General features: G+C 41.0%; 8 protein-coding genes across 8 annotated transcripts; 2 read left to right on the forward strand and 6 right to left on the reverse strand.

Moving 5' to 3' along the window:
* Window positions 1–4528: 4528 nt before the first annotated feature.
* On the reverse strand, window positions 4529–5405 carry EAF01_011781 (uncharacterized protein; the record flags this gene model as incomplete). The annotated part of the gene is made up of 2 exons (XM_038920039.1): window positions 4529–5079; window positions 5279–5405. 2 exons carry the CDS (start codon window positions 5403–5405, stop codon window positions 4529–4531), a joined length of 678 nt encoding a protein of 225 aa, XP_038764429.1.
* A 1022-nt stretch (window positions 5406–6427) lies between these two features.
* Window positions 6428–6946, reverse strand: EAF01_011782 (uncharacterized protein; the record flags this gene model as incomplete). Its single annotated transcript, XM_038920040.1, has 1 exon — window positions 6428–6946. The coding sequence occupies one exon, from the start codon at window positions 6944–6946 to the stop codon at window positions 6428–6430; it is 519 nt and encodes a 172-aa protein (XP_038764430.1).
* A 51-nt stretch (window positions 6947–6997) lies between these two features.
* Window positions 6998–8055, reverse strand: EAF01_011783 (uncharacterized protein; the record flags this gene model as incomplete). Its single annotated transcript, XM_038920041.1, has 3 exons — window positions 6998–7584; window positions 7643–7924; window positions 7992–8055. 3 exons carry the CDS (start codon window positions 8053–8055, stop codon window positions 6998–7000), a joined length of 933 nt encoding a protein of 310 aa, XP_038764431.1.
* Window positions 8056–8506: 451 nt separating this feature from the next.
* EAF01_011784 (uncharacterized protein) lies at window positions 8507–9255 on the forward strand (the record flags this gene model as incomplete). The annotated part of the gene is made up of 2 exons (XM_038920042.1): window positions 8507–8731; window positions 8854–9255. 2 exons carry the CDS (start codon window positions 8507–8509, stop codon window positions 9253–9255), a joined length of 627 nt encoding a protein of 208 aa, XP_038764432.1.
* A 1035-nt stretch (window positions 9256–10290) lies between these two features.
* Window positions 10291–12146, forward strand: EAF01_011785 (uncharacterized protein; the record flags this gene model as incomplete). Its single annotated transcript, XM_038920043.1, has 4 exons — window positions 10291–10587; window positions 10684–11544; window positions 11601–11967; window positions 12025–12146. The coding sequence occupies 4 exons, from the start codon at window positions 10291–10293 to the stop codon at window positions 12144–12146; spliced, it is 1647 nt and encodes a 548-aa protein (XP_038764433.1).
* A 337-nt stretch (window positions 12147–12483) lies between these two features.
* Window positions 12484–13635, reverse strand: EAF01_011786 (uncharacterized protein; the record flags this gene model as incomplete). The annotated part of the gene is made up of 1 exon (XM_038920044.1): window positions 12484–13635. The coding sequence occupies one exon, from the start codon at window positions 13633–13635 to the stop codon at window positions 12484–12486; it is 1152 nt and encodes a 383-aa protein (XP_038764434.1).
* Window positions 13636–14756: 1121 nt separating this feature from the next.
* Window positions 14757–16374, reverse strand: EAF01_011787 (uncharacterized protein; the record flags this gene model as incomplete). The annotated part of the gene is made up of 5 exons (XM_038920045.1): window positions 14757–15301; window positions 15357–15540; window positions 15601–16002; window positions 16058–16072; window positions 16129–16374. The coding sequence occupies 5 exons, from the start codon at window positions 16372–16374 to the stop codon at window positions 14757–14759; spliced, it is 1392 nt and encodes a 463-aa protein (XP_038764435.1).
* A 1993-nt stretch (window positions 16375–18367) lies between these two features.
* EAF01_011788 (uncharacterized protein) lies at window positions 18368–23351 on the reverse strand (the record flags this gene model as incomplete). Its single annotated transcript, XM_038920046.1, has 6 exons — window positions 18368–18568; window positions 18652–18847; window positions 18901–19359; window positions 19416–19762; window positions 20439–20532; window positions 20863–23351. The coding sequence occupies 6 exons, from the start codon at window positions 23349–23351 to the stop codon at window positions 18368–18370; spliced, it is 3786 nt and encodes a 1261-aa protein (XP_038764436.1).
* Between the last annotated feature and the right edge of the window lie 146 nt (window positions 23352–23497).

Here is a 23497-nt window from a genome sequence, read left to right on the forward strand (position 1 = left end):
CCTTTATCATCTGGAGCCCTTGGGATCCATATGCTCCTGGAGCCCGTAGCTCCCCAAGGCTCCCTCATGTGACACGCGAATGTGTCATATGATGTCTGTCGTAACATTATCAAAAGCTAATTTTAACAATTAAAGTAACACAATATGATTATATTCTATTATAGTTTTCACTTTTCTTACCTTTATCTTTAATTATAGAAAGTAGGTTTATAATCTATAAATTATATATAAGGATCTTATTATTTAAAATGTTTTTTAGTATTATATATTTTTATTTTAGTATATTCATAATATTTAATATGAATATCGATTTTCAGTAATATAAATTAATTATTGACTTTATAATATATATTCTTTATTAAAATATTACAAAACATTAAAATAAAACAGAAAAAACAAATATTGAGATTATCTCGTCTTTATTTAAAAATACTATATAATATACTATACTTGAACCTTTTTTGATATTAAATGTTAAACTAAATTGTTTATTATAAAAACCTAAACCTTTAGAATTATTCTCTCTAATAAGGTTTATATATAGCTTTAAAAATAATAAATTAATTTGAAGATTTAATAATTTCAGCAAATTAATATTTAAGAATAATAAATTATGTATACTTATATATTATTGTCGATAATTAATCATATCCTTATGTTATAATTATTATCTACTCTTTAATGTTACGGGAGCTGCCTCTAGGGTCACATGGAAGTGTCTAGAGATCTCTCGAGGTGGTTTAGACTAAACTTCAAGTAGGAATTCAATAAGGTTGTAACTGGTTGCAATTCTCGTAACTATAGTATGAAACTAATGATTGATCTTGAGCACGAAGCTCTACATTGTAATGAAACCCATTCTTTTATATAGACCTTCGTTCTTTGTTGTCCCATTGATCCCATCGTGTCCCACCAGGTGGGAGCAGTGGGATCCAGTGGGAATCTCTAATCCCGTGACTTTCTGATCAGGTGACTCGGTATGTTGGATGTCGTCGTAACATTTAATTAATAGAACAAAAGATTATATATTAAAATATTCTTTTAATAATAATCAATATGAAGTAGTCTTTTAAGGGTATTAGATTAAAAAGAATTTTTTTGAATTATAGTAAGTCTTTTGTATATAAAAAAGTGATAATTATTTAAATTAGCAAATTCTGTTCTTAATCTAGTAGGTATATATAATATATACTTAGACATGATATCAAATAAGAAAAAAGATTTAAACCCCTTTTCAATTTTCAAGCATTCAATACATAACCTAACAAGAAAGTAGAATCTTATTCTATAATGTATTTACTACAGAATTCTTATAAAAATATTATCTTCCGCCTCCTTTTAAAAATTGTAGTTGTATATTATGTTTATTACTTTTTTTATTAAGGTATAGCCTTATTAACTCTTGCTTTTATATTACAATTTATATTCAAGAAATAATAATATAAATCTTATATGGAAAACTTTTAAAATTGGGTTATAATTATAAAACTAGGTTATTATAAAGTTATAATTTAATTAAAGTATGATTTCCCCTACTTTTATTTCTTTTTCAAATTATTCTATTCAAATATTTTTTATTCTAATTATCCTTTACTAAAATATCGATTGAAATGTTATTAATTAATCATATAATTAATCAAGGTTTGGTTTATTCTAGATGAATGAAAAGATTTACAACATTTTATATAGTATGATATTTTTTTAGAAAGCTTACCCTTAAGCTTGAATATATAAGTATTAGTAAAGACACTATAGCTGGTTTATATATACTAATCTTATATTTATATTCTTCTACCTTAGTATATTTCTATAATAAACCTTAATAAAGACAAAATAATTATAAAATTATAAAAAACTACGGAATAATATAACAAATAAGCTACAAAAAGATTTTTGACTATATATTCTTGAAAAATATATATTTACTAAATATTATTGATTTATATCGATTAAGCATCCTCCGGTGTATATAGAAATTCAAAAACGAATTGACCTTATTATTAAGAAATTGAATAGAAGGTAATCATTCATTCTATTATTCAATAAAGCAAAAAAGGGTAAAGTTGATTCTAAAGATATTTTATAGGTTGAAGCTTAGGCATTCTTTGCATATTTAGAGTACAGCTGGGGGAACACAGATAGGAAAAGGATGTGGACAATAACTTGCTGTGGCCATTCTATGCGTACCTGGATCTTTGACTCGAACATAAGTGGTCTCATGCCATTCGTGCCCTTCATTGGAGATGGCGGAAACAAAAACACATACCTCGACTTCAAATATTCTAAAAGTGAGCTTCTGGAGGCGCTTCTTTACATGAAATCTTGCCCAGTCCCTCCTTCGAATAACATTCTCGCCGGGCTTCGCTCTCCTTCAACGGTAGGGTCAGTACACCGTTGGGGTATAGTAGCGCTGGACCATCACATGCAGCTTCAGCAGGACCGTCACAACGTGTAGAGCCATCCCAGGAGGAGGAGTTCCCACTCAAGTACTATTATGTTAGGGATAGACAGTACTACTTCAATGGCGCTGGAAACGTTGTCGCTTGTACACGCCCGGATAAGGAGTGGGTTTATCATGAAACAGGATGGACTCAAGCTGAGCATAAGGAGAAATGGTGATTCGCTGATGGGAAAAAAGTTCAATACAAAGCAAGATGGTAGAATGTTAAAGGGTCAATAAACATATAATTGGGTTTGAAACAACGCGCTTAATTTCCGATATTAAATACTCTTTATCACTCTATTTAAACCATATTGATAACCATTTCCAATTCTGTCACCCAGACTTCCAAGGTAAGCCCTTCAGAGCAACGTTTCCAACCTGCATCAAGGTAGCTGCCATTAACTGGCGCTGAGGATATTTCTACCTTTACGACACGACATTGTAAACCATTATAACGCCTGGACTGACTAGGAGCAAATGCAAGATGCAATAAATCTGTACATCTCTCAGCTGGATCAAAACCTATACGACAACAACCGAGTGCCTGTTGAGACTTATCGTTATATTCGATAATAAGACCTCGGCAGAAATTTACCTGGTTATCACGAAATACTCAAACGCACGCAACACCCTTTAGCAGAGCTGATGTATAACATGCATTTGGTAGATCGCAGGAGACCATTGGGGCGCGAGGAGAGGGTTTAGAACATATAGGGCCGTTAGGAAATAGCCCTAGAATTGATATAGGTCTGTATTCTGGAATAGAATAGATTAAAGTTGACCGAGCCGATGTCGAAATGGCAAAGTCTTTTATAGACCCGTCTTGATATGGCCCAACTATGAAATCTCCTCTATACGGCGTACGTATCTTTTACTTATTAGCTATAATATTTTGAGAACGACGTTATTTTGACTTGCCAAATAGCAGAGACTGTCTAATTGAAGCTGGCCCTTAGAATCAACTTTTACTCTAAATACAAATGCAGATATCATATCTGTTGGCGGGCTTGGCACGTATACCCATATAACCTGATCTTGAATATACTTTGAAAGCCGCGCAAAAGTTGTTTCTGCGAAAGGTGTGACTTTAGTATGGGTATGTATTGCATGAATATTTGTTCCAGTCGAAAAAAAACGTGATTTCCGAGCAAGATCCCAATTCGATAGTCGCAAGACGGATAGATTCAACGTTGAAAGGGGTCGGGAAGCGAAAGCATTTTGTTAGCTCTCCCTGTGGTAGCAGAATCGGTACTTGACGAAGTGAACTCTTTATCATTATAATAAATTCTTTAACCTTTAAATATATATTGAATAAATTGTTTTTAAAGTATTAATATGATTAATCTAAATCTTTGTAGTTTACGAAGCTTATTTTAATTAATAGGGTCTTGATGAATTTCTTGAATTTCGAAAGCTAATTCTAACTTTTAGTCTAAGGTAATTACTTTCAAATAAAAAGGTCTATTTGTATTAAAATTAGATTATTTATTTAATAAATTCTGTATTGTGTGGGTGGTATAATGATAAAGCTTTTGATTGAAGAACAAATCGAAGGTGAAGTATAGCGATTGATGAATAGACCCCCCTTTAGACTTTCGGCTAATGTCTTTCATTCATTTTAGTCCCTATGCTCGCTCCCCTCCTCCTCTTCCTTAGCTTCCATTCGCTGCTACAGTCTCCTCCTAGCCTCTACGCACACACTCTTCCATCTATCTTTCCTACAATTCTAATATTTAAAGATCTTGGAATCTTAAAGGCCCTTATTTTCTTTTTTTCTATTAAAAATGTAATAATAAACGGGTCGCATTTCATATCAATAATATTTATCATTAATGAAATCAGTATTTTATTAATAACAAAAGAAAAATTAATATCATTATGTATATAATAGAAATTTATATAGGGATTTATATTGAATTTCTTTTCGTCTATAATATTAACTTTATCACCACAGGGTCTGGGGGATTTGGGATGTCCGTGATTTGGAGCTGTTCCGGTCCAGGGAGACGACTGAGACGACTGAGACGACTGAGACCGAATTTAAAGACGCAATTAGCAAAGCCTATAAAGATCTATTGAATAGGTTTAACCGACTTGAAAGTTGATGGATAGATTTTGACTAGCCTTAAAGGTCATATATACAACGAATTGGGATGGAGGTTTATATATAGAATGCTGTAGCCCTTGAATAGACTTAATACCTTTTGAATCAATTGTTAGTTGAATGAGAGAGCATGAACTGTTTGTGTTGATGATAGGATAGTCCCCGCGACGCCAATCTTGAATATGACGAAGGCTTGTTGATACCAATCTATCGTAACTTGTAGAAGAGAGTGTATCGATCATTTGAAGCACGGCGGAGAAACGCAATAGATCATTACGTCTCGAGAAGTTCCATATCATAGTGTTGATTTCGCTAGGAAGCTTAGATAGCTGCTTTAGATTGTATATATCTGCGGCAAGACGGCTGGCACGGTCTATATCCGGCTTTGGGGGGAGTAAGAGAGCTGGGCTACCAGGCCACGGATATATCCTAAGGGAAGCAAACCAGAGTCGATATACTTTGTCTTGGTAGGTTGCTTGACTTTTATATAGATTGAAACAATCCGCGTGAATTGTAGCAGTTTCTTCAGCCGCTATACATACGTTGCAGTGAAGATATTGGCAGAAAAGCAGATTTTGTCGAATTTCACCATAGTCTGCTATAGGAAAGTTGAGTGCATCTAAAGCTATATAGCCGCTACTATGGTATTACTTTAAAGGACTTTAGAGGTAAGTAATTGTAGAATTAGCTATATATCCTTAAAAAAAACAAAGAGAATAGAGGATTCATACGAGCAACTAGACGATCCCCTACACAGAAAAGGAAACCACAAGCACCACATTGAGAATGGATGCGTACATGTTGAAGTTCGTCGTGCTCTTCAGCATTAGTATTAGTCTGCTTCGCGGATAGGGACATTATGTCTTGGATTATATATTATAATAAGGAGGTTTAAGAACATCACATGTGAGAGGCTGGGATGAATAAGCTTATCGCATGAATAGAGCTAATCGCCGAGCAGATATAATGGGAACTATACTGCGGATTACTTAGTACATCTACCGGCGATTTCTAGCGATTTCTATCAGACGCTAGGCCCGGGAAGGTTATAAAATGCTGCTGCTTGTAAAGAGTTTAGGATATGAGTGTTTTTCGAATTGAATAAGATAATAAAACTAGTCTTATAGATTAGACTTCTAAACTAATTAACAAATATACTATTAATTATATAAAGGTGTTTATAATAAAATATATTAAATAGAATATCAGATATATTCAATAAATCGAAGACTCTTTTTTCAACCTTATATATGTATACCTGAAATCACTATTAATACTCTTTATACATTTTTTATATAAAAAATAAAAAATAAAAAATATTAATTATTTATTTATTCTATAAATAATACTTATTAAAATAATTCTATTAAATTCAAATATTACTTTTTATATATATTTTGTAATAATTAGATATTATAAATAAGTAGATACTTGTAAAAAAAAAGTCAATTCTATCTCTTCAACCTAGAATATAATTTTATAAAACGAAGGAATTAGAGTGAATTAAGGAAATATATAGATCGTAATAATGACGAGTATTATAATTAACAATATAATAAGTATAAGCAACTTGTTAAACAAATTCTAAAGCCTATAGCTTTTAATTTGATTCTGTTATTTAGAAAACCTAAAAGAAATGAAGATGGTATAAATTACTACCGTCACTTTTTAAGTTTTGTCAACTACTGCACCTGAATTGCCCCTAAAGTCCTGTAAGGGAGAGCGCCATGGATCTCCTCCCAGGAGCATTCCCGCGTCTTCATTTTGACTATTGTCTTGCTCTCGTTTGGTGTCCATCGAACTCGTGTCTTTGTTTGAAACATTATTGGATGCCGTTTGGAATGTATAACAACGCTGCAGGTTTTTGGAGCCTTTGCTTCCTACAATCTAGAAGGTACAACAGTCTTCGCAAGTATTGGTTTATTAGAACTAGTATTCAACATTTCGGAAAGAATAGAGTGATGAACGTGCTCTGGACCATGGCCTAACTCAAATGAGATATCGTATGTTGTCTTGTCCCCAATCCTAGTACGTTTTAGGAAACCTTGGAGAGACCATTCTTGATACTTCGCAACTGCCGCCAGCTCTATATGGGGAGGACTTTGAGAGCCTCGTACATGGCTGTTATCAATGGGCGTTGATAAACGGCTGTAACGGTCTTGTGATGGTAACTTATCTTCCTCAAGTGGCGTGGCTGAACGACGCGTTATGAGCCTGTGACGTGGTCTGAGATGACGCTTTTGGCTGTTCGCACGAGGTGACTTCAAACTGTAAGTAGGTAGTGAGGTGGGCTTCTGCCATTTTCCAGGTCGTGAGTCTCCTTCGTCCTCGTCGTTTGTGGTGCCTGCGCCGCGCTCAAAATGGCAGCTTCCGTTAGTTTCCTCCTTGTGCATTTGCATTTGTTTCGATTTGTCTCGCGCACGCTCGTCCTCGTTATTCTCCCGTATCGTTTATACCATTGTCTCTTCATCTTGTCGCTCCTCTGGCTGGTCTTCGTCGTGATCTCGATGGTGAGGTGGAGAACTATGGCCGAGCTCCTTAGATCTGCCATAACCAGTTTCGCTCTGGTTAAGTCCTAGTTCATTATCAGGCTGCAAGGGCTCAGTAGAGCCGCGATCATCATATATAGGACCAAGAACGGTAGCCGATACACTTTTTTGCTTGTTCAAAAGTAGACTTAAGTCCGCTGCATGTTCAGAGATATTCTTGTTCTTCCTCTCTCCGTCATTCTCACCTAATGGTGTAGGTAGAGATTGCGATACTGGCTCCACTGATACGCACTGCTCGGCTTCATCGTTGTCAGGTAGCTCGGCCTGATCCCACAATGTTCCAGAAAAGTGCTGGTGAGAGCCAGGTTGGTCTTGGGTAGGTGTAGGGGCCAAGGCATCCTGCTCGAGCGGAGGATCTGCAGCCACGAAGCAGCCTTTTTCGACATCCCACCATTCTTCGTAGTTGGAGAGATTGACCGAGGTGGAAACGGAAGTGGTTTGAAGATTAGGAGCTTCTGGTTCGTCATCGTCGAGAATGAACGGGCTGTCTGTGTTTATGTGGTCAGGAGACTGCTTGTCTGGATAATAGAGAGCTGATACGCATACCTTGGGTCCCCAAGCTACTTTGGTCTCTTTCCGTCGAGCTCCTCTTGTATGAAATTGGATCCAGGCTATCCTCTTCCGATGAAAGTTCGTCTGTTTCGCCCAAACCCATCCCTTTATCTTCTTGAATTGTGTTATCTAGGCTTGAATCTCCTAGCATAGGATCGTTCTTCTTTGGCGTAGTATACTGCAGCACTTCCTTAATCGAAGGAAGACAAACGTCGCCATCGTCAATGTCGTAGTTTTCCTCAAGTTTTTCGTCGTTGCTGCAGATAGTGCTGATCTCTATTCAGATTTTCATAAGTCAGTTACAGGCATTAACTCAATTTCTTAATACTCTAGTGGAGCTTACGACGAGTTCTTGACTTGCAGCCTCCATCATCGGCTGCTTCTTGTCGCGTGCTATCAAGTGCCATAACACTCGGCTTGATACACTGCGTCTTATTGGGGACATTGGATTGTTTTTGGGTAGGAGTGTAGTGAGTTGCTGTGCTCTTGGAGCGTGGGGCAGTTGGCACATAAGTATAATGGATAGGGGCAAAAGTGGCTATCTCGAATGCACGGAAATGATTGATAATATTAAAGAGTTTCTCTACTCTAAACCATACAAATGAATTGTAGAAAATGGCAGAAATGAGGAAACGGAAGTATTTAAGTAGACTCCTTGTACCGCTTGCAAACAAAGAGCTAGACCTTCCGATACCTCATGGATCCTACAATCTCGTCTCAGAATATGCCCAATTGCCCAGCCACAGCTCCTATACCCACCGCGCTTCCTATCACATCGACCGATCCCATCAATTTTCTCGATCCTCAGCGCTACCGCAAATGGAACATTATAGATTTTCCCCGTCTCGGCTTTCAAACATGCAGGCTGCACCTAGACAACCTTCCATTTCCAGGAATGAGACTGCACTGGAGATGATCTTGTTTCCACTCTGGCGGCAATACACACTTCATTTGCTAGAAGCAGCATGTTGGGCTCGTGTTCCCGTTGCATGTTATCAACAGAAAACTCATCCATCTAGTATAGCCCATGCGCCAGATAGAGTTACCCAAGGGCTACATAGCTTAGCTGCTGTAATTGCCCATGTCTGTCTGATTGTGACTTAGCTCTCAAACCATTGAAGTTTCGTATTCAGTTCCTGGGATCTGCAATCACAGCCAGATTAGCTGCAATCTGCCCATCTCATCACAAATCAGCCTAAGTCAAGGCATATTGCGCATATCGTTGTCTTCATCATACAAGGTATCCCTTCCTCGCCGCGTATCTCATCAACGGCGCAGCAAGCAGCAGCAAACCCTGTTCTCATGAGGCATTTTTGCAATTGGCTAGAATGCGGTGCGTAAGAGCAAAGCTAACGCAAAAGACACCGGGGACCGGGGGACCGGCAATATTGATGTGTCGCCGTCATGTTCTAGATGATGCGATGTCCAAGAGACGAAGCTGGAATAAACTCATTCTCGTAACCCCAACCAATGAAATAGTATTGAAAGAGAGATCTGCAATCAGAATAGGTGTAAACATCGAGAATGGAGCAGTAAATCAAGAATTCTGCTTGAAGTGGGTTGTACCGTCGAAATTTTCAGCTGCGGCGCGACCGATAGGTGGGTAATATTGAGGTGGGTCAATGTTACAACGTATGGCGAGATTGAACGAGTGTTGGGAAAGGAATACAGAGGATGATGGTTGAAAAGAGGGGGACCGCGACTCTTATAGATGTTGAAAGCGGCGGCTGGCCTGTGCACGTACCTTGCCTGATGCGGCGGCCGCTAAACTCGGGGGGGGGGGGGGGGGGTGGGCAGACCGCAGTACTGAGATAATAGGAAAATAAAGTATCTGAATTCTTCCTACGGTAGTTATTATTAAATATACTTCCATGCAATGATGCATCTCTGACTTGTTTTTCCATCTTCAACTTTATTTCCGTCTCCATCTCCATTCCATCTCATCTCATAAACCCTCAAGCCCTCAAACCCTCAAACCGGAGACTTAACCGGAGAGTTGTTTTACTCTATTTTGACTATATCGTAACCCCACTGTAATCTAACCTAACAGCCTTACAGTGGGACCGGAGACTTGAGATTTGAGATTTGAGATTTGCGCTCAACAAATCAATAGCGAGCAGCATGGATGCTTCACGAGTTCAGGAAAGCAGTTCGTGGGATCTGTTGAAGAGCTTGCTGGGAGGGAGGGAGGTTTAATGTTCTATGTTATGTTCTATATTCTATCTACATCTCTATCTCTATGAAATAGGTTGAGCGCGGGGTGTGGGTTTGGATTATTTTATTCATGGTAGAGATAACCTGATCCTAGGTTGGAGCTAAAGCCGGATGAATTATGAGAATCAATGGAGCAGGGACCGGAACCGGAGCCGGAGAGTTTTTAACATTGATATTTACTTATGAGTTCTGGTTCTTCTGGGGGGGGGGGGGGGGGTCCCTTGAGAGTCGAGATAGATTTGATAATGCTTTTGGGGGTTAGTCTTAGAAATTGGGCATATATGTATATATATACAAATGTCCTCTTCGAATTGTATTATCCAGAAGTATTCCCAACTGAATTTTCAACTTCGCTTCACTTGACTCCCTCCATTATTCTTTATTCTCAAGCCTCGGAATCCATCCAACATCCTCCCATAGCCATCAAAATGACTTCATCCCCACCCCAACACCCTCCAACCCCCTACCTTACCCTCTCCTCCCTAAAGAAAACCACACAAAACACCCTCATACCCCAAAAATGGCGCCTTCCCAGCGAAAAATACCAAAGCATATCCAACGTAATGGACGTCCCTCTCAGCAGCGGACTCTTAAGCGAGACAGAATGTCAAATAACTTCTGACTACGACGCTACTGCACTCCTTGGATTGATGAAGAATGGAGTTTTCACTGTGGAGGAAGTAGCTATTGCGTTTTGCAAAAGAGCGGCGATTGCTCATCAATTGGTGAGTTTGTTCGTGGGGTGTTTGTTGGAGATGTAGAGGATATTGAGACATCCAAAGGAGAAAGAAAAGAAAGCTAACGATGTTCAAAACTCACAGACAAACTGTCTGACGGAAATCTTTTTCTCCGCCGCAATCAAAAGAGCCAAGATTCTCGATCTCCAATACACCTCTTCGAAATCAACCGGTAAACCTCTTCCTCCCCTATTCGGTCTACCATTCTCCCTGAAAGATAGTTTTGACGTCGCCGGATACGATACCTCAACTGGATTAGGATGTTATGTGAATTCTCCCGCCTCGGGAAATAGCGCACTAGCTACGATGCTCCTCGATTTAGGTGCAGTTCTATATTGCAAAACCAATCTTCCCCAATCGATCATGACGGGAGATAGTCACAACAACATCTTCGGACGAACATTGAATCCGCGGAATAAATTGCTAACCGCGGGTGGAAGTACCGGAGGTGAAGGTGCACTTCTTGCTCTTCGAGGTAGTATTTTAGGTGTTGGAACGGATATTGGTGGGAGCATTCGTGTTCCATCGGTATGTAATGGTATATATGGATTTAGACCTAGTGTAGGATTGATTCCTCATGATGGTGTAAGAGATCTTACTCCGCCTGGAACAGATGGTGTTAAGTCGACTGTTGGACCAATGGCGACTTCGCTCCGGGATTGCGAATTATTCCTCAAATCAATACTTCAAGCAGATACATGGAAGTATGACAGTACTGCAATCTCGATTCCATGGCTAGATATCAAGCCCGCACATAAACTCCGAGTTGGTGTTGCACAAAATGATGGAGTATTTACCCCGTCGCCCCCTGTTCGACGCGTTCTAAAACAGGTGGTTGATTCTCTCAGTGAAAACAAAGACGTTGAGATAATTGCTATCAATCTAGCCGACGTCACTTCAATCTATAAAGACTTCATCAGCTATATGACACTATCAGGAAGCGCTGTAAGTCTAGAAAATCTCGACCAAGCAGCTTGAGATGTGTTAACTGACTTTAAAAGCATTATCTAGAACAATTCGAGCGAACAGGAGAGCCGGAAATTCCATCACTAGCAAAAATCGGCCTTCTCTCAGTGCCAGGAATGACTTTGCAAGGCTTCTTCGAACTGAATAACCGACGAGTACAAACCGCGAAAACGTATCTCAAACTATTTCGCGATAACGACTTGGACATAATTCTCATGCCTCCTGCAGCGCATACTGCAGTTCCATTGGATTGTTGGTCAAAAGTAGCATATACATGCTTGTGGAATTATCTTGATTATCCAGCCGTTGTAATTCCGGTAGATCAAGTGAAAGACACAGACTTGGCTGATGATTTGAGTAACGCCAAGTTCGGTCCAGATGATGAACAAATTTACAAATTGTGTAAGTATCGATATCTCCCCAATTCAGTATAGCCCAGGCTGACATATATTCTCGAAGATACCGGTCCCGAACAGTACAAGGACGCACCGGTTTGTGTGCAGCTTGTAGGGTATAGACAGAAGGATGAAGCTTTGCTGAAGGCGGCAGCTATATTGGACTCGATCATAAATACGGCGTAGAGGAATTACAGATCTCATGAGATTATTTGATCGCCAGAACCGTTGGACCGGATATAAATTTCTTCTTAAAGTCCAAAGCTTTGAATTTCTCATTGTAGACCGGGTCCTGAATATTGGCAATCGTGCGCTAGGTTGTCTGGTAAACGCGGGTAGCTATTTACTAGATGAATTTCTGCACTGCTTATTTGTATGGACCTTTCTTTCTCAGCATAGCTTTCTTAGCATAGTTCTTATCCAAATATTGATCTGCAAAGCTGTTCCCATAGGACAAATTTATGTGATATTTGTAACAACAGAAGCTTACAAATATCCTTCAAACGAACATTAGCTACATCTATTAGCCAGTCGAACAAGTCTCAGTCAGAGCGTTTAACACAGGACAAGGTTTATGAATCGAATCAAACCACCTAGTCGTAACATTCACATCTCTCTCATGCCAAACCCTCAACAAAAATGTTTTCGTAGCCTTTTGCATAAACTGAGCAAAATCATCCACGCAATCATCTACACGCTCAAGCATTTTGACACGTAGGTTTTCCTCTCTTACCTCAACAGCAGCGATAATAAATGGTAATGTTACAAAGCGCATAGATTTTTTTGTGACTAATTTTGCAATTTCAAGTTCCATCATTACTTCTTTTGACCAGAATTCCGCTTGAGAATCTTCCTGGCCGAAAGGATATCGTAATCTATGACCAACTAGCAGAGCTCCCAGGCGGTAGATTTTGGCTTGCGCGAGAAGATGAACGATTTCTGTTGAATCAAAGCGCTCAATGAGTCCATTTAATTGAGATGGCTGCCATGGCTCCACAATGCAATGTATGCCATCTAGCTGTTTTTGCAAACGAGCTAGAACATTCGCGTCAGTTGTATTGAGAAGTGTGTTACTGATCACACATAGATCATGATAATAGGGTAACAGAGGTAAACAGAGGCCAAGACGACAGTCAATGACCACAGAAGTAGGTACCCGAATCCTCAATATCGGCTTTTGTCGATGCATGAGACAGTCCATAGTTTCCAACAGGATCAAAAAGCTTCCCCAAGGATCATCTTGTGCATCGGAAACTGTTGTTTTCATGAAAGGAGTTGTTGTACCGAGACAGTGACGACAAATATCTGGAACTCCTACGCCGATTGCGGAAGATATTGAGAAAGCAAGTAAGCCTCCAAGAGCATGGCAAAGAACTGCATCTTGTGAAGATAAAACAGTCAACGAACGTAATGCGTCCATAGCCTTCAATATATAGCGAACACTGAAAATTGAACCCGCATCCCCTGTGGTACCTGTTTGAAGTTGTTTTACCGATAGAGCACATGCGAGGAAAGCATCTCTGAATGATGGAAGAGCACTTGATAGCTGAACAGAAAATAACTGCCGCTTCCCGGATTGAGAGCTGGGGTACGCAATAAACTGATCTAGATTTCCCGATTTGCCTAGAAAAAACGACAACAATTCCTCCTCCTCTGGCTGTGAATTAGGAAGCATATTCAAAGATAAATCAAAACTAGGCTGATTTTGCACTGGCTTGCTGGATTTCCTCGAGGCCAATCTAGTCACTGAGTGAGTGTAATTTGCCCTCCTGCCCACGGGCCGTACAGGCCGCACTGTAGAACAAGTCACCCCCAGCCTATCACATCGTGCACAGTTGACGGAGATAGATGCGCGTTCGCATCGTTCTTTGAGTTTGTAGCATCTATCACATGCAGTTCTGAATTTCGCATTCCTAGTGGTCGGTGCTTCCATAACGTTTGGGTAGGTATGGCCGTTCAAACTCCGGATACGAAGAGTGCTGCAATGAGCAAAATTGGAGCTCTCTATCAAGAAGACTATAGTGAAGGCGCCTGGGATTTACTAACCAAGGCTTCTTTTATCCACCACTTCAAGTAGAAAAGGAGAAGTATCATACTCAAATGGAAAAGCAGTCATCATGAAAATCCATCTGTCTGTTGAGTTCAACATTTCTCGTTTGTTATCATGTGGATTATGTAATCCGGTTGCTCCTCGACCAATCATATTAACCTCATCCCTCACCAGCAGCATTTCTTTCCTGAATACATACTACGAGGTACCTACACAGAAAAAGGACCACAATCCTCGCCCAACAAACATCTTTCCCTCCTCCCTATATACCAGCCAGTTCAAAGCACCAACTAGCTCCAAGTACATCGACACTCCACTCCAATCCAACCCACATCAGCATCCCGATTAAAAGTCTCGAGCCAGAGAAACCCATTTACCTATTCTCATATAATATACTTCGGCTCGGATGAGAAATTAAAGACTAGGGTTGAGATGGTATGTGGATGTGGAATGTGGAGAAGATTGGATGTATGAGATGAATGTAAGGGTTGGATTTGGATTTGGACTTTGAGAGCTGGGACAGGAGGGGAATGGGCGACTGAGAGGTAATGGGCCGTATTGTGTAGAAAACCCCATTGAACTGGACAAAATGATTCTAACTTCTCTTCAATCTCAAAAGCATGAAAGGTATAATATCTACGTTGTTACTTTGGCATTTCCACCGCCATGTACCATATGTGGTATAAACGCAATATCAAGAAACGCACTCAAAAGCACGATTCATTCACGTTACACCCAAATCAATATCAATTGGCCCCCACAACTCCCTCCCATCTCACCCTTGCAACCTCCTCATCTCTCTTTCCCTTCCTCGGAACCAACATCCACAATCCCGAGATCGTCACCAAAAGCGCCAAAACAACTGGTTGCAAGGCCTTTACCCCCTTTGCCTGAGCAAGCGCTCCCACAATAAAAGGAAACACTGCTCCTCCACTTCCTCCAAATGCAGTTGCAAACCCAATACTCCCAACATGTAGTTCCTTCGGCATGAGTTTCGTAACAAGCACTATAGCTGTTGGGAATAAAGGACCAAGGAACATTCCTAGGAATGCTATTGCAACTGCGGAAACGTAGAAGGAGGGGATGAGCCAGAAAAGAAGTTCGAGGGCTATGCAGATTCCAAGATAAACGATGACGGATGTGAATTCGCCTAGCCAAGCGGTTAGGAAAGCGAGACCCATGCGGCCAACTGTCATACCGGCCCAGAAACCGGTTGAGGTGAGAGAGGAAGAAAAAGTTGTGCCGGAGCGGACTTGGGTCATGAAGGTTACGATCCAACCGCCTAGTGATACTGTGATGAATGTTAATATTTTGAAGTCCGGTGATATATAGAGAGGGAAAATTACCTTCAGCCCCTACATAACCAAAGATGAAAGCTGCGAAGATCCAGGTCAATTTGTTACTCAAAGCTTCTCGAAGTCTTCCAGTCTTGGCATTGACATCTCGAGGATTCTCCGTTGCGTATACATGACCTGTTTGAGCCCAGAATGCCCATGTCGAGGTGATGAGCTCGGTGGCTGCTACTACTGTCTGTCTCTTATCGGTTAGAAGTTCTTGATGGACGAGCTCCGGAATACAAGCAACACTCACCATGATATAATAAAAATAATACCACTCCAACCCCGTCTTAGCCAACATCCCCGCAGCAATCAAAGGAGCGACTGTTCCGCCAAACGAATAACAAGCTTGCAAGAATCCCTGCACCTGATTCGCACTAACCATATTACCAAGCCAGGCACACCAAGCCGCATCCACAAGTCCATTACCCATTCCTACGAAAACATACATGACGACGAGAACTGGATAGGGAGGGTGAAGTGAAATTACTACATAGGAGATGAGATGACATAGTCCTGCGATGACAGCTACACCTCTTTGCCCAAATTTCACGTGGACGGTGTCGTTGACCAAGGAGGCGAATGTGTAACCTGCGAAAGGGGAAAGGAAGATCAGGGAGATGACGGTGTAGGATAGGTTGTAGTATTGTTCCAGCTTGATATATTTCTCAGCATAAAGATTGCTATTTGCAAGAGCACATGTGACTTACGTATGGAATTAAAGCCTTTATTCGGTCAGTATACGATGTATCTGATAGTGAGAGATAGAGTGAAGACTTACGCCATAAGAACCATCATTCATACCCATGAGAAAGAAACCCCAAAATGAAGCTCCAACTCGATATACATTCTTGGGAGGATAATTCCATTTCTGTAAGACTTCGACAGCATTGGCTGGTGGAGCCGTATCTTGTCTAATATCTTCTGGATCCGATTCGCCTTGTACAATTCCAGTATTAGGAATCCACGGTGTAGAATTATTGGGAAAAGATTGAAGTTCAACTTGGGTAAGAGTTGTTGTCGCCATGATTGATATGTTGAAGTTGACGTGGATGTGGCAAGGAGAATGTGCGAAGGAGGAATGTGAAGATAACCTTAATAAAGAGATTCACTTAATCATCCATGTGCATATGAAAATGATTCATGCTCACTGCAATGATTATTTGTTTGCCTCTTTGCTTGTCATCGCAGTAATCCTCGCGATTATATTTTCCGGGGTTCTGGGCCAACCTTACCTGGAACAGTTATAATAAGTAAGTGTGGGGGAAGTGGCTCGAGAGTGAAGTGGGTCATCATCAATCTGGCAAGACCTCGAGACTCGTCGACGACCAACCATCGATACCATATATTTCATTGCCTTTCATGAAATTATCATTATACCTATATACTACATCTAGAACGACGGTGAAAACAAGAGTAAAAGTGCCTTCTCCCACCCCCACTCTTCATCAAAAAGCTATCAACACCTCAACACCTCAACACCTCAAAGCCTCCCAATCACCCTCCCCAAGGCATCCAAACAAGCATGTTTCCCTTTTCCGGTCTGGCTCATTCAGTGTTGCTTCGAACTATCCTCAAGCTGTCGATAAAGGTATCACAAAGGAATTTATATCACAATGTGTTGTGTATCCCCCTGGCTCATCCCTGGCAAGGGATGAGCTGCCCAGTCGGAGTTGACGGGAGCGTGGTCCGAAAAATAGGTATGCAAACAATGCTCTCTACGTAATCACACTTTGCAGCTTGTTGATTCTTTTGCGTATGGCGCAAGATTCCTAACATCTTTGAATCACAATGCCGCTCCATTGGTCTGTCATAAGCGTGATTCTTAACTACCATCTGCATATTCTTAACTCGGGTTCGTTCATAATCCAAATCGTGAACTTACCCAGATACTTATCAGCTGTGATTCATATATCACTCCCCTCGCCGTCTGAGAATCAGGAGTCGAGCATATAACTCAAACAATACCTTCTCAAAAAATCACATATTTGCAGCACAATCAATCACATTTTAATCTTTTTTCTTATCATTCATCTCATCTAATCTGATAGAGTATCGCTACCTGGTTTCCCCCACCTTCTCTAGTCTCTCTTCCCATTCATTCTTCCTTCCTGTCTGGCTGCTCGCAGAAGCTACCATACATATTTCCCCCTCCAGATAATCCTCATTAGCAGAAAAATCAAAAGAAACATGGAAATCCCCTATCCTCAACCCCTCTCCATACCATCGAAAAACCAGATGATATGTGATGTAATATAATATGATCCATCCTTGCATCCTCTCGACTACACGATCCATCCATCGAGTCATCTGATACTTATTGAAGTATCTGATATTTTTCTATTTTGTCAACCATACCACCCAATTCATCTCCCATTCAAAGCCCTCTCCCCATCTGATTCCCTCCGTCGAAAAGAAAAGACAGAATCACCGAATCTCATCCGCGATCTTCATACGCAACCCCCTCCTCGAAGATTAAAATCCCTTAAGTCTGCAAAATCCTGAAAAATTCAAAATGAATAAGAACTCCACTTAACGCCTTGCTGCACCAATGATTCCTTCCTCAATCCCTCACTCTGCTGACGTACTTTCGCATCATCTGCAGAGAGTTGTTTCGTATGATGTGTATGATACAAGTCTGAATAAATTTTTGTGTTCCCCCATCGACATGAAAAAGAAGCAAGATCGCAAAGTCGCAGTCCAAGTGCGAGAGAAACGGAAAAAGTTGTATGCTAGCGCCAATACAATGAAAATAGAACAGAAGGCGACTAATTGATTTCAGCATGATTAGATGTGCTTCCTAGCGAAGTCGCTTGATCAGAAGATATAAGCAATCAGTGACAACACCACATAAAGAGAAGATGTAATATCTATGCTCGCGGTATGCCAAGGTACTGTCACGTGATGACCATGTCACAAGACAAACTTGTGTTAGTCCCCAGTTGATACCATACCCTCATGGTCAAACTAGATCTGATCAACCTAACATCATCTCAATCTAATGATCAGAAATCAAGGAATCACAAGTCGTCCTCTTGATTATCCACTATCATGCCGTCGTCACCATCAGCATCGGCGGAGGTCGAAGCTAGACGTTCTTGAAGAAAAGCTGTCATAGCAACCAAAGATGATTTGTCAGCTTGGGTTAATGGCTTTTTCTTTGAGAGCTTGGACGCATCTCCTTTTGCAATTAACTTAATGACTGGCTCATCGGCTTCGGACTAAAGGATTTCAGGTTAGATTTATGTTACGTCATTGTGTTACGTAGATTGGAGGCGTAAAGTATAGGGATAAGAAAACTTACAATCAAGGCATCAATAAGAGTTTGTGTAAGATTGATCGTTGGATTTGCAGTGGCCAGATATGCAAGATTGAGAGCAGCTTGCTGTTCATCAAGACTACGACTGTCAAATTCGGCAGTTTGTAATCGTGGTTTCGGCATAGATGCCCGATTTTTTACAAAGCTGCGTTGGTTGTAATGTCCAAATTCACGATGAACACTGTATAATCAATTAGTAAATTGAGCATGCAATAATTGGAAAGAACAACATACCGTGAGATGAAGTCGAGTTTGATACCCTCCTCTGGAAGCTTGTATACATGACCATACTCTCTCTGCTCGTAAAAGCCACTGCCTTGATCTTCATCCTCAGAAGTATTGTTCTCAATCTCGATATGACCATTATTCCTAACGCCACGAGCAAGAACAGGCTTAATGAGTGAAGCTCCTTTGATCTTTCGGAAACGATGAGCTGGGCCCAAGGATCCTGGGACTTGTTCAAGAAGATCATCAACATGAGCTGGACATCTCCAAGATCTTCCAGGTGGAGGCTCTTTTGCAAGTGGAGGGTCCAAGCAGTCCAAATGCCATGATAGACTACAATAACTGCAAGGAATAATTGCCCGACTTGGATGAACAGCTGAGAGGTGACAGCCATGACAGAGAATTGGATTTCCTTTGTTATCTTTTAGCTTAAAGTAATCCGGAGCTTCATCGTAGCCACGATTATTCCTGTTGTAATGGTTAGTAAGACGAGCCAAGACGGTTACCACCAGATGTAAGCTTACTTTGGTTTTTGTACAACGCCTTCTTCATATTCTCCTTCAGTCCCGGTCTTGACATTCTCGAAATATTCCCGAATTGCCTTTGGAAGATGGAAAGCGCTTGGGTTCTTTCTCTCCATATTTGCCAACAAAGGGCCAAAATAGCCAACTTCTTCATCTTTGGATCGAGGAACACTTTGTGCAAGACATTCGTTACAAAACCATTCTTCCGTCGTCAAGGTTGGTGAGTCTGGTGAAAGATCCACACATTTGAAGTGGAAGGAGCGAGTACATCCATCACAACAAAGTAATTTACCGTTACCTCCACAAGCTGCACAATAATCGTCGTTTTCTCCAATAGTTGCACTAGCCTTTACACGCATTTGTTAGTTTCCTTCCTTCGAGTATTTCCTTGCAATAACAATAATAACTCAACAAATGAGATGCTTGTGAACGATGATTCTGAAGGTGGCAAAGTTTCATGTGTGGGGGCTGTTCAGGCTCGGCAATTACGGAGATGGATGTGATGTGAATAATCCACAATCCACAATGGGCCATCATCAGAGTTTGCGCTATCGCCCGGACTTGCTGCTTTTTTCTCTCTCTTCAACTTTGTCACCAAAGAAAACCCAGCCCCCCAAATATTGAGTGTTGAGATACAACATAACGTAATGAAAATTCAAACACATTTCCAAAAAAAACAAACATTGAAATATTATCAGAATCACTACCTATCATCATCATATATCCAGAGATAAGAGAGAGTCCATTAAATGATGAAATCTCACAACGATAATGATACTAATGATGATGGCAATGATGATGGCAATGATGATGACAATAATGAAGACGAAGATGACAAAGTTTGGAAGATGTAGAGAGTGTAGCAAAAGATTTAATCAAGGGATGAAGAAAAGCTAGCAGCACGAATGCAGCAAAAAAGCGATAACAAAAAGCGATGAAGAACTTTACAACATCGTCTAATTTATCATTTCCCACATCGCCGTCGATACTCTCCATACATATATAGAAAAACAGAAAGCTTACTTGTTGATTTGCATAATAACCTCCAACTGGACTATCTCTTTCACCGCTTGCTCTTGGGATACCAGCTGAAGGACCACTCTTTTTCTTCATTGGTCTGTGCGAGGGAAAAGAATTGTTAGCGAATTATTTTCATCATTTAAATAAGAAAGAAAGAAAGAAAGAAAGAAAGAAAGAAGAAAGAAAAGTCAAGTTCAATTCAAGGTGAAAGAAAGTTCCGGCTGTCACACTGTGTAACCATAAAACACAACAACTAGATTGACAGGCACAGCAGAAGTACTTGAAACAATTTGTGGAGGGGCAAAGATAACCGGGGATGCAGGGAACTGAACGATCAAAAGATACGAAATCCTTCAACGAATGTAGAAAATCGAAAATCTGACGTGATACCAAAAGACATAAAATAAAATAATGAATGGGAACTTACGAAGTTTTGACACGTAAACCTGTGCCATTCTTTGCCTTTCTGGATGGTCGATTAGATGAAGGTGTGCCAGCGCGTGAATTTGGTAACGATCCAGGAGGTAAGTCTGGTTGAAACCCAAGTCCTGTAGGTGAACTCATTTCTGAATCGTAGTTGTTAACAGGAGCAGTAGTAGTTTGTCTTCTACTAGCTCGATCGTTCTTAGTGCCCAGTCGAATAGTTTTGGATGGGCGATTAGAAGCTGTTGCAGAAGCAGTAGGAATGGAGACAGAATCTCCTCCATCAGATGCATATTCAACAGGTCTACGAAACTCTGGAGGTGTGACACTTCTTGGTTGTATATCTGGACGAACAAAGCTCTCAGTTCGTATCTCCTCAGTAATACCGTTGGTAATTTCTCGCGCCTTGCGCTTCCATTTACCAACCATCTCACTCTCTTCATAAGTAGGGCGATCGACCGCCTGTGGCTTCTTCTTTGACTTGAAAACAATTTGTGGCCTTTTAGGCACCACTGGCTTTAATACTGGCACTGATCCAACCGAAGATGATGATGAGGTACGTATTAATTCAGGTGCCATGTTTGGATTGGCCTGATTATTGTCACTATCGACACGAGAGTTTGAATTGCTGTATGTATTGTGAGATCTAGTCGGAATATTGATAGCTTGGAAGGATGGAGGCGCGGGTGACGAAGTTTTAGATTTGTTCAGACTTCGACTCTTATTATTGGTTTTCTTTGCCGTGGATGAAAATGTGTCTGATTCGAACCTAGACAAATCTTTTGATTTGATTGGTCGTTTTTGATTAATTGACCCTCCAGCATTTGACTGGGTCTCGGTTGACACGGACGCACCAAATTTGGCGTTGGCATTGGCGTTACCCGTCCCAGCAATACCCTGTCCCTTGGATTGTTCGAAACCATCTGAAGGCTTTGCTGTACCAGCATGATTATGAGCGTGGTCAAAATCCATAGGATCATATTCATCATTATCGAGAATTTGTTCATCAACTGAAGACAATGATGATGAGCTTGAAATTGAGAGTGCTCTGGGTCGATCTGATAATTTAGGCAGTGGGGATGACAAAACGGGAGCGGAAGAAGAAGCCGACGCAACTCCGTTCTGTTGCTTCTTCGTGCTTCCATCAGTTCTATTTCCGATTCCAGGTCCAGTTGCACTTGCATCCGATTTTCCATTGACGCCCTCATTTACAGCTGCAAACCCATTTCCTCTGTGCTTTTTATTAGGGTAAAGACCATGATCTCCAAGTTTTCTTGGAGATCCAGATGTAGAGGCTGGTTTGGCATCTGATGAGCATCTGACAGAATCGGCAGCTCCTACCGTTGGAGGTTTGTTAGTTGAAGCAGATGGTGGCGGTGGAGGTGGCTGAGCATATGGAGAGGTATATGTCGTCGTCGCTTTAGCATATGGCGAAGCGTATGTAGATCTTTTTGCCTCAAATATGGGGGCAAAATAAAATACAGGTTGGGCGGGTGGCTGTTGAACTTGACGTCGTGGCCGATGGGGTGCAGGGTCGCTACCATCTCCATTAAAATAATATTCAGCAGCCTTGTCCTTTCTGCCTTCCTTCTTCTTGAGCCCAATCAATCTGTAAAACTCCCGCACCTCTTCTTCCGTAGCTTCCTCGTAGATATGCTTTTCAACAAGTATGCCGAAGTTTTCAGGATCTTCATCGTAAAGTTCCCGTAAAGCATAGGCAGTACACCAACGGTGCTCCTCGATCGCGTGAGAGACAGCCAGCTCAACAATTCTAGCCGTCTTTCTGCGAGAAGCCGCCTCAACTGCACGAGCCCGACCCTCCCTTTGACGAGCCTCGTCTCTTTCATCATATGTATAATTACTCATTTTATGAGCATGATAGGAAGCTGTAGAAGGCGACTCATTCGGAAGAGGTGTGCGTTGGACTGGAGAAGTTGCATAAATGCTAGGTCCTTCACTTTCGTTTCGGACACTGGGAGGTGCGACACTCGATCTAGTAACACTTTTTCGCGCGCTTCTTGGTTGTTGAGGTGTTGATGGTGCTACGTTTTCGAGTTCTTCAGTTTTCGCAGATGTGGATCTTCTCCGCGAAAGGTTCGAAATAGGTTCCGTGGTGTCCATCGCTTCTTGGGGTGCGGCCTGGGGTGTCGCCGATAGAGAAGGCGGAAGTGAATCATCCATCACTTCGGTGACGCCATTTGATCTGCCTCCATTCGCATCTGCTACCTCTGGTTTGGCAGAAGACTTAACAGCTTTTGCGCTCGGTCGCGTTCCAAGTGGTGCCATGTTTGCGACTACTCCATGCCTCTCCATTCCAGCTTCTGCGAAAGATGGCATGGGAGTAGGAATAGGAGGTTCCGTCCATTTATCCATAAACGTTCTTTTTCGACCTGTATCTGCTACCGTAGCTGGAGAGGAATTCGGATTACGTTGTGCGGAAACAAACGGACTGGAACGACGAGAGCGTGTTGGGCGAGAATTGAGTTGGCTCATAGCTTCCTCGCTCGTCGCCTCCTGCGACCGACCCGACTCCTATCAATTGCGATTGCAGTCCCAGTACAACTAATGAATTGTTAGTTAAATGATTATATAGCTTAAGTGGATTTCATATACTTCTCTTCAATTCGCAATCATAGAAA

This window comes from Botrytis porri, assembly GCF_014898465.1.
Source record: "Botrytis porri strain MUCL 3234 chromosome Unknown BPOR_025, whole genome shotgun sequence".
NCBI classification, from domain to species: Eukaryota; Fungi; Ascomycota; class Leotiomycetes; order Helotiales; family Sclerotiniaceae; genus Botrytis; species Botrytis porri.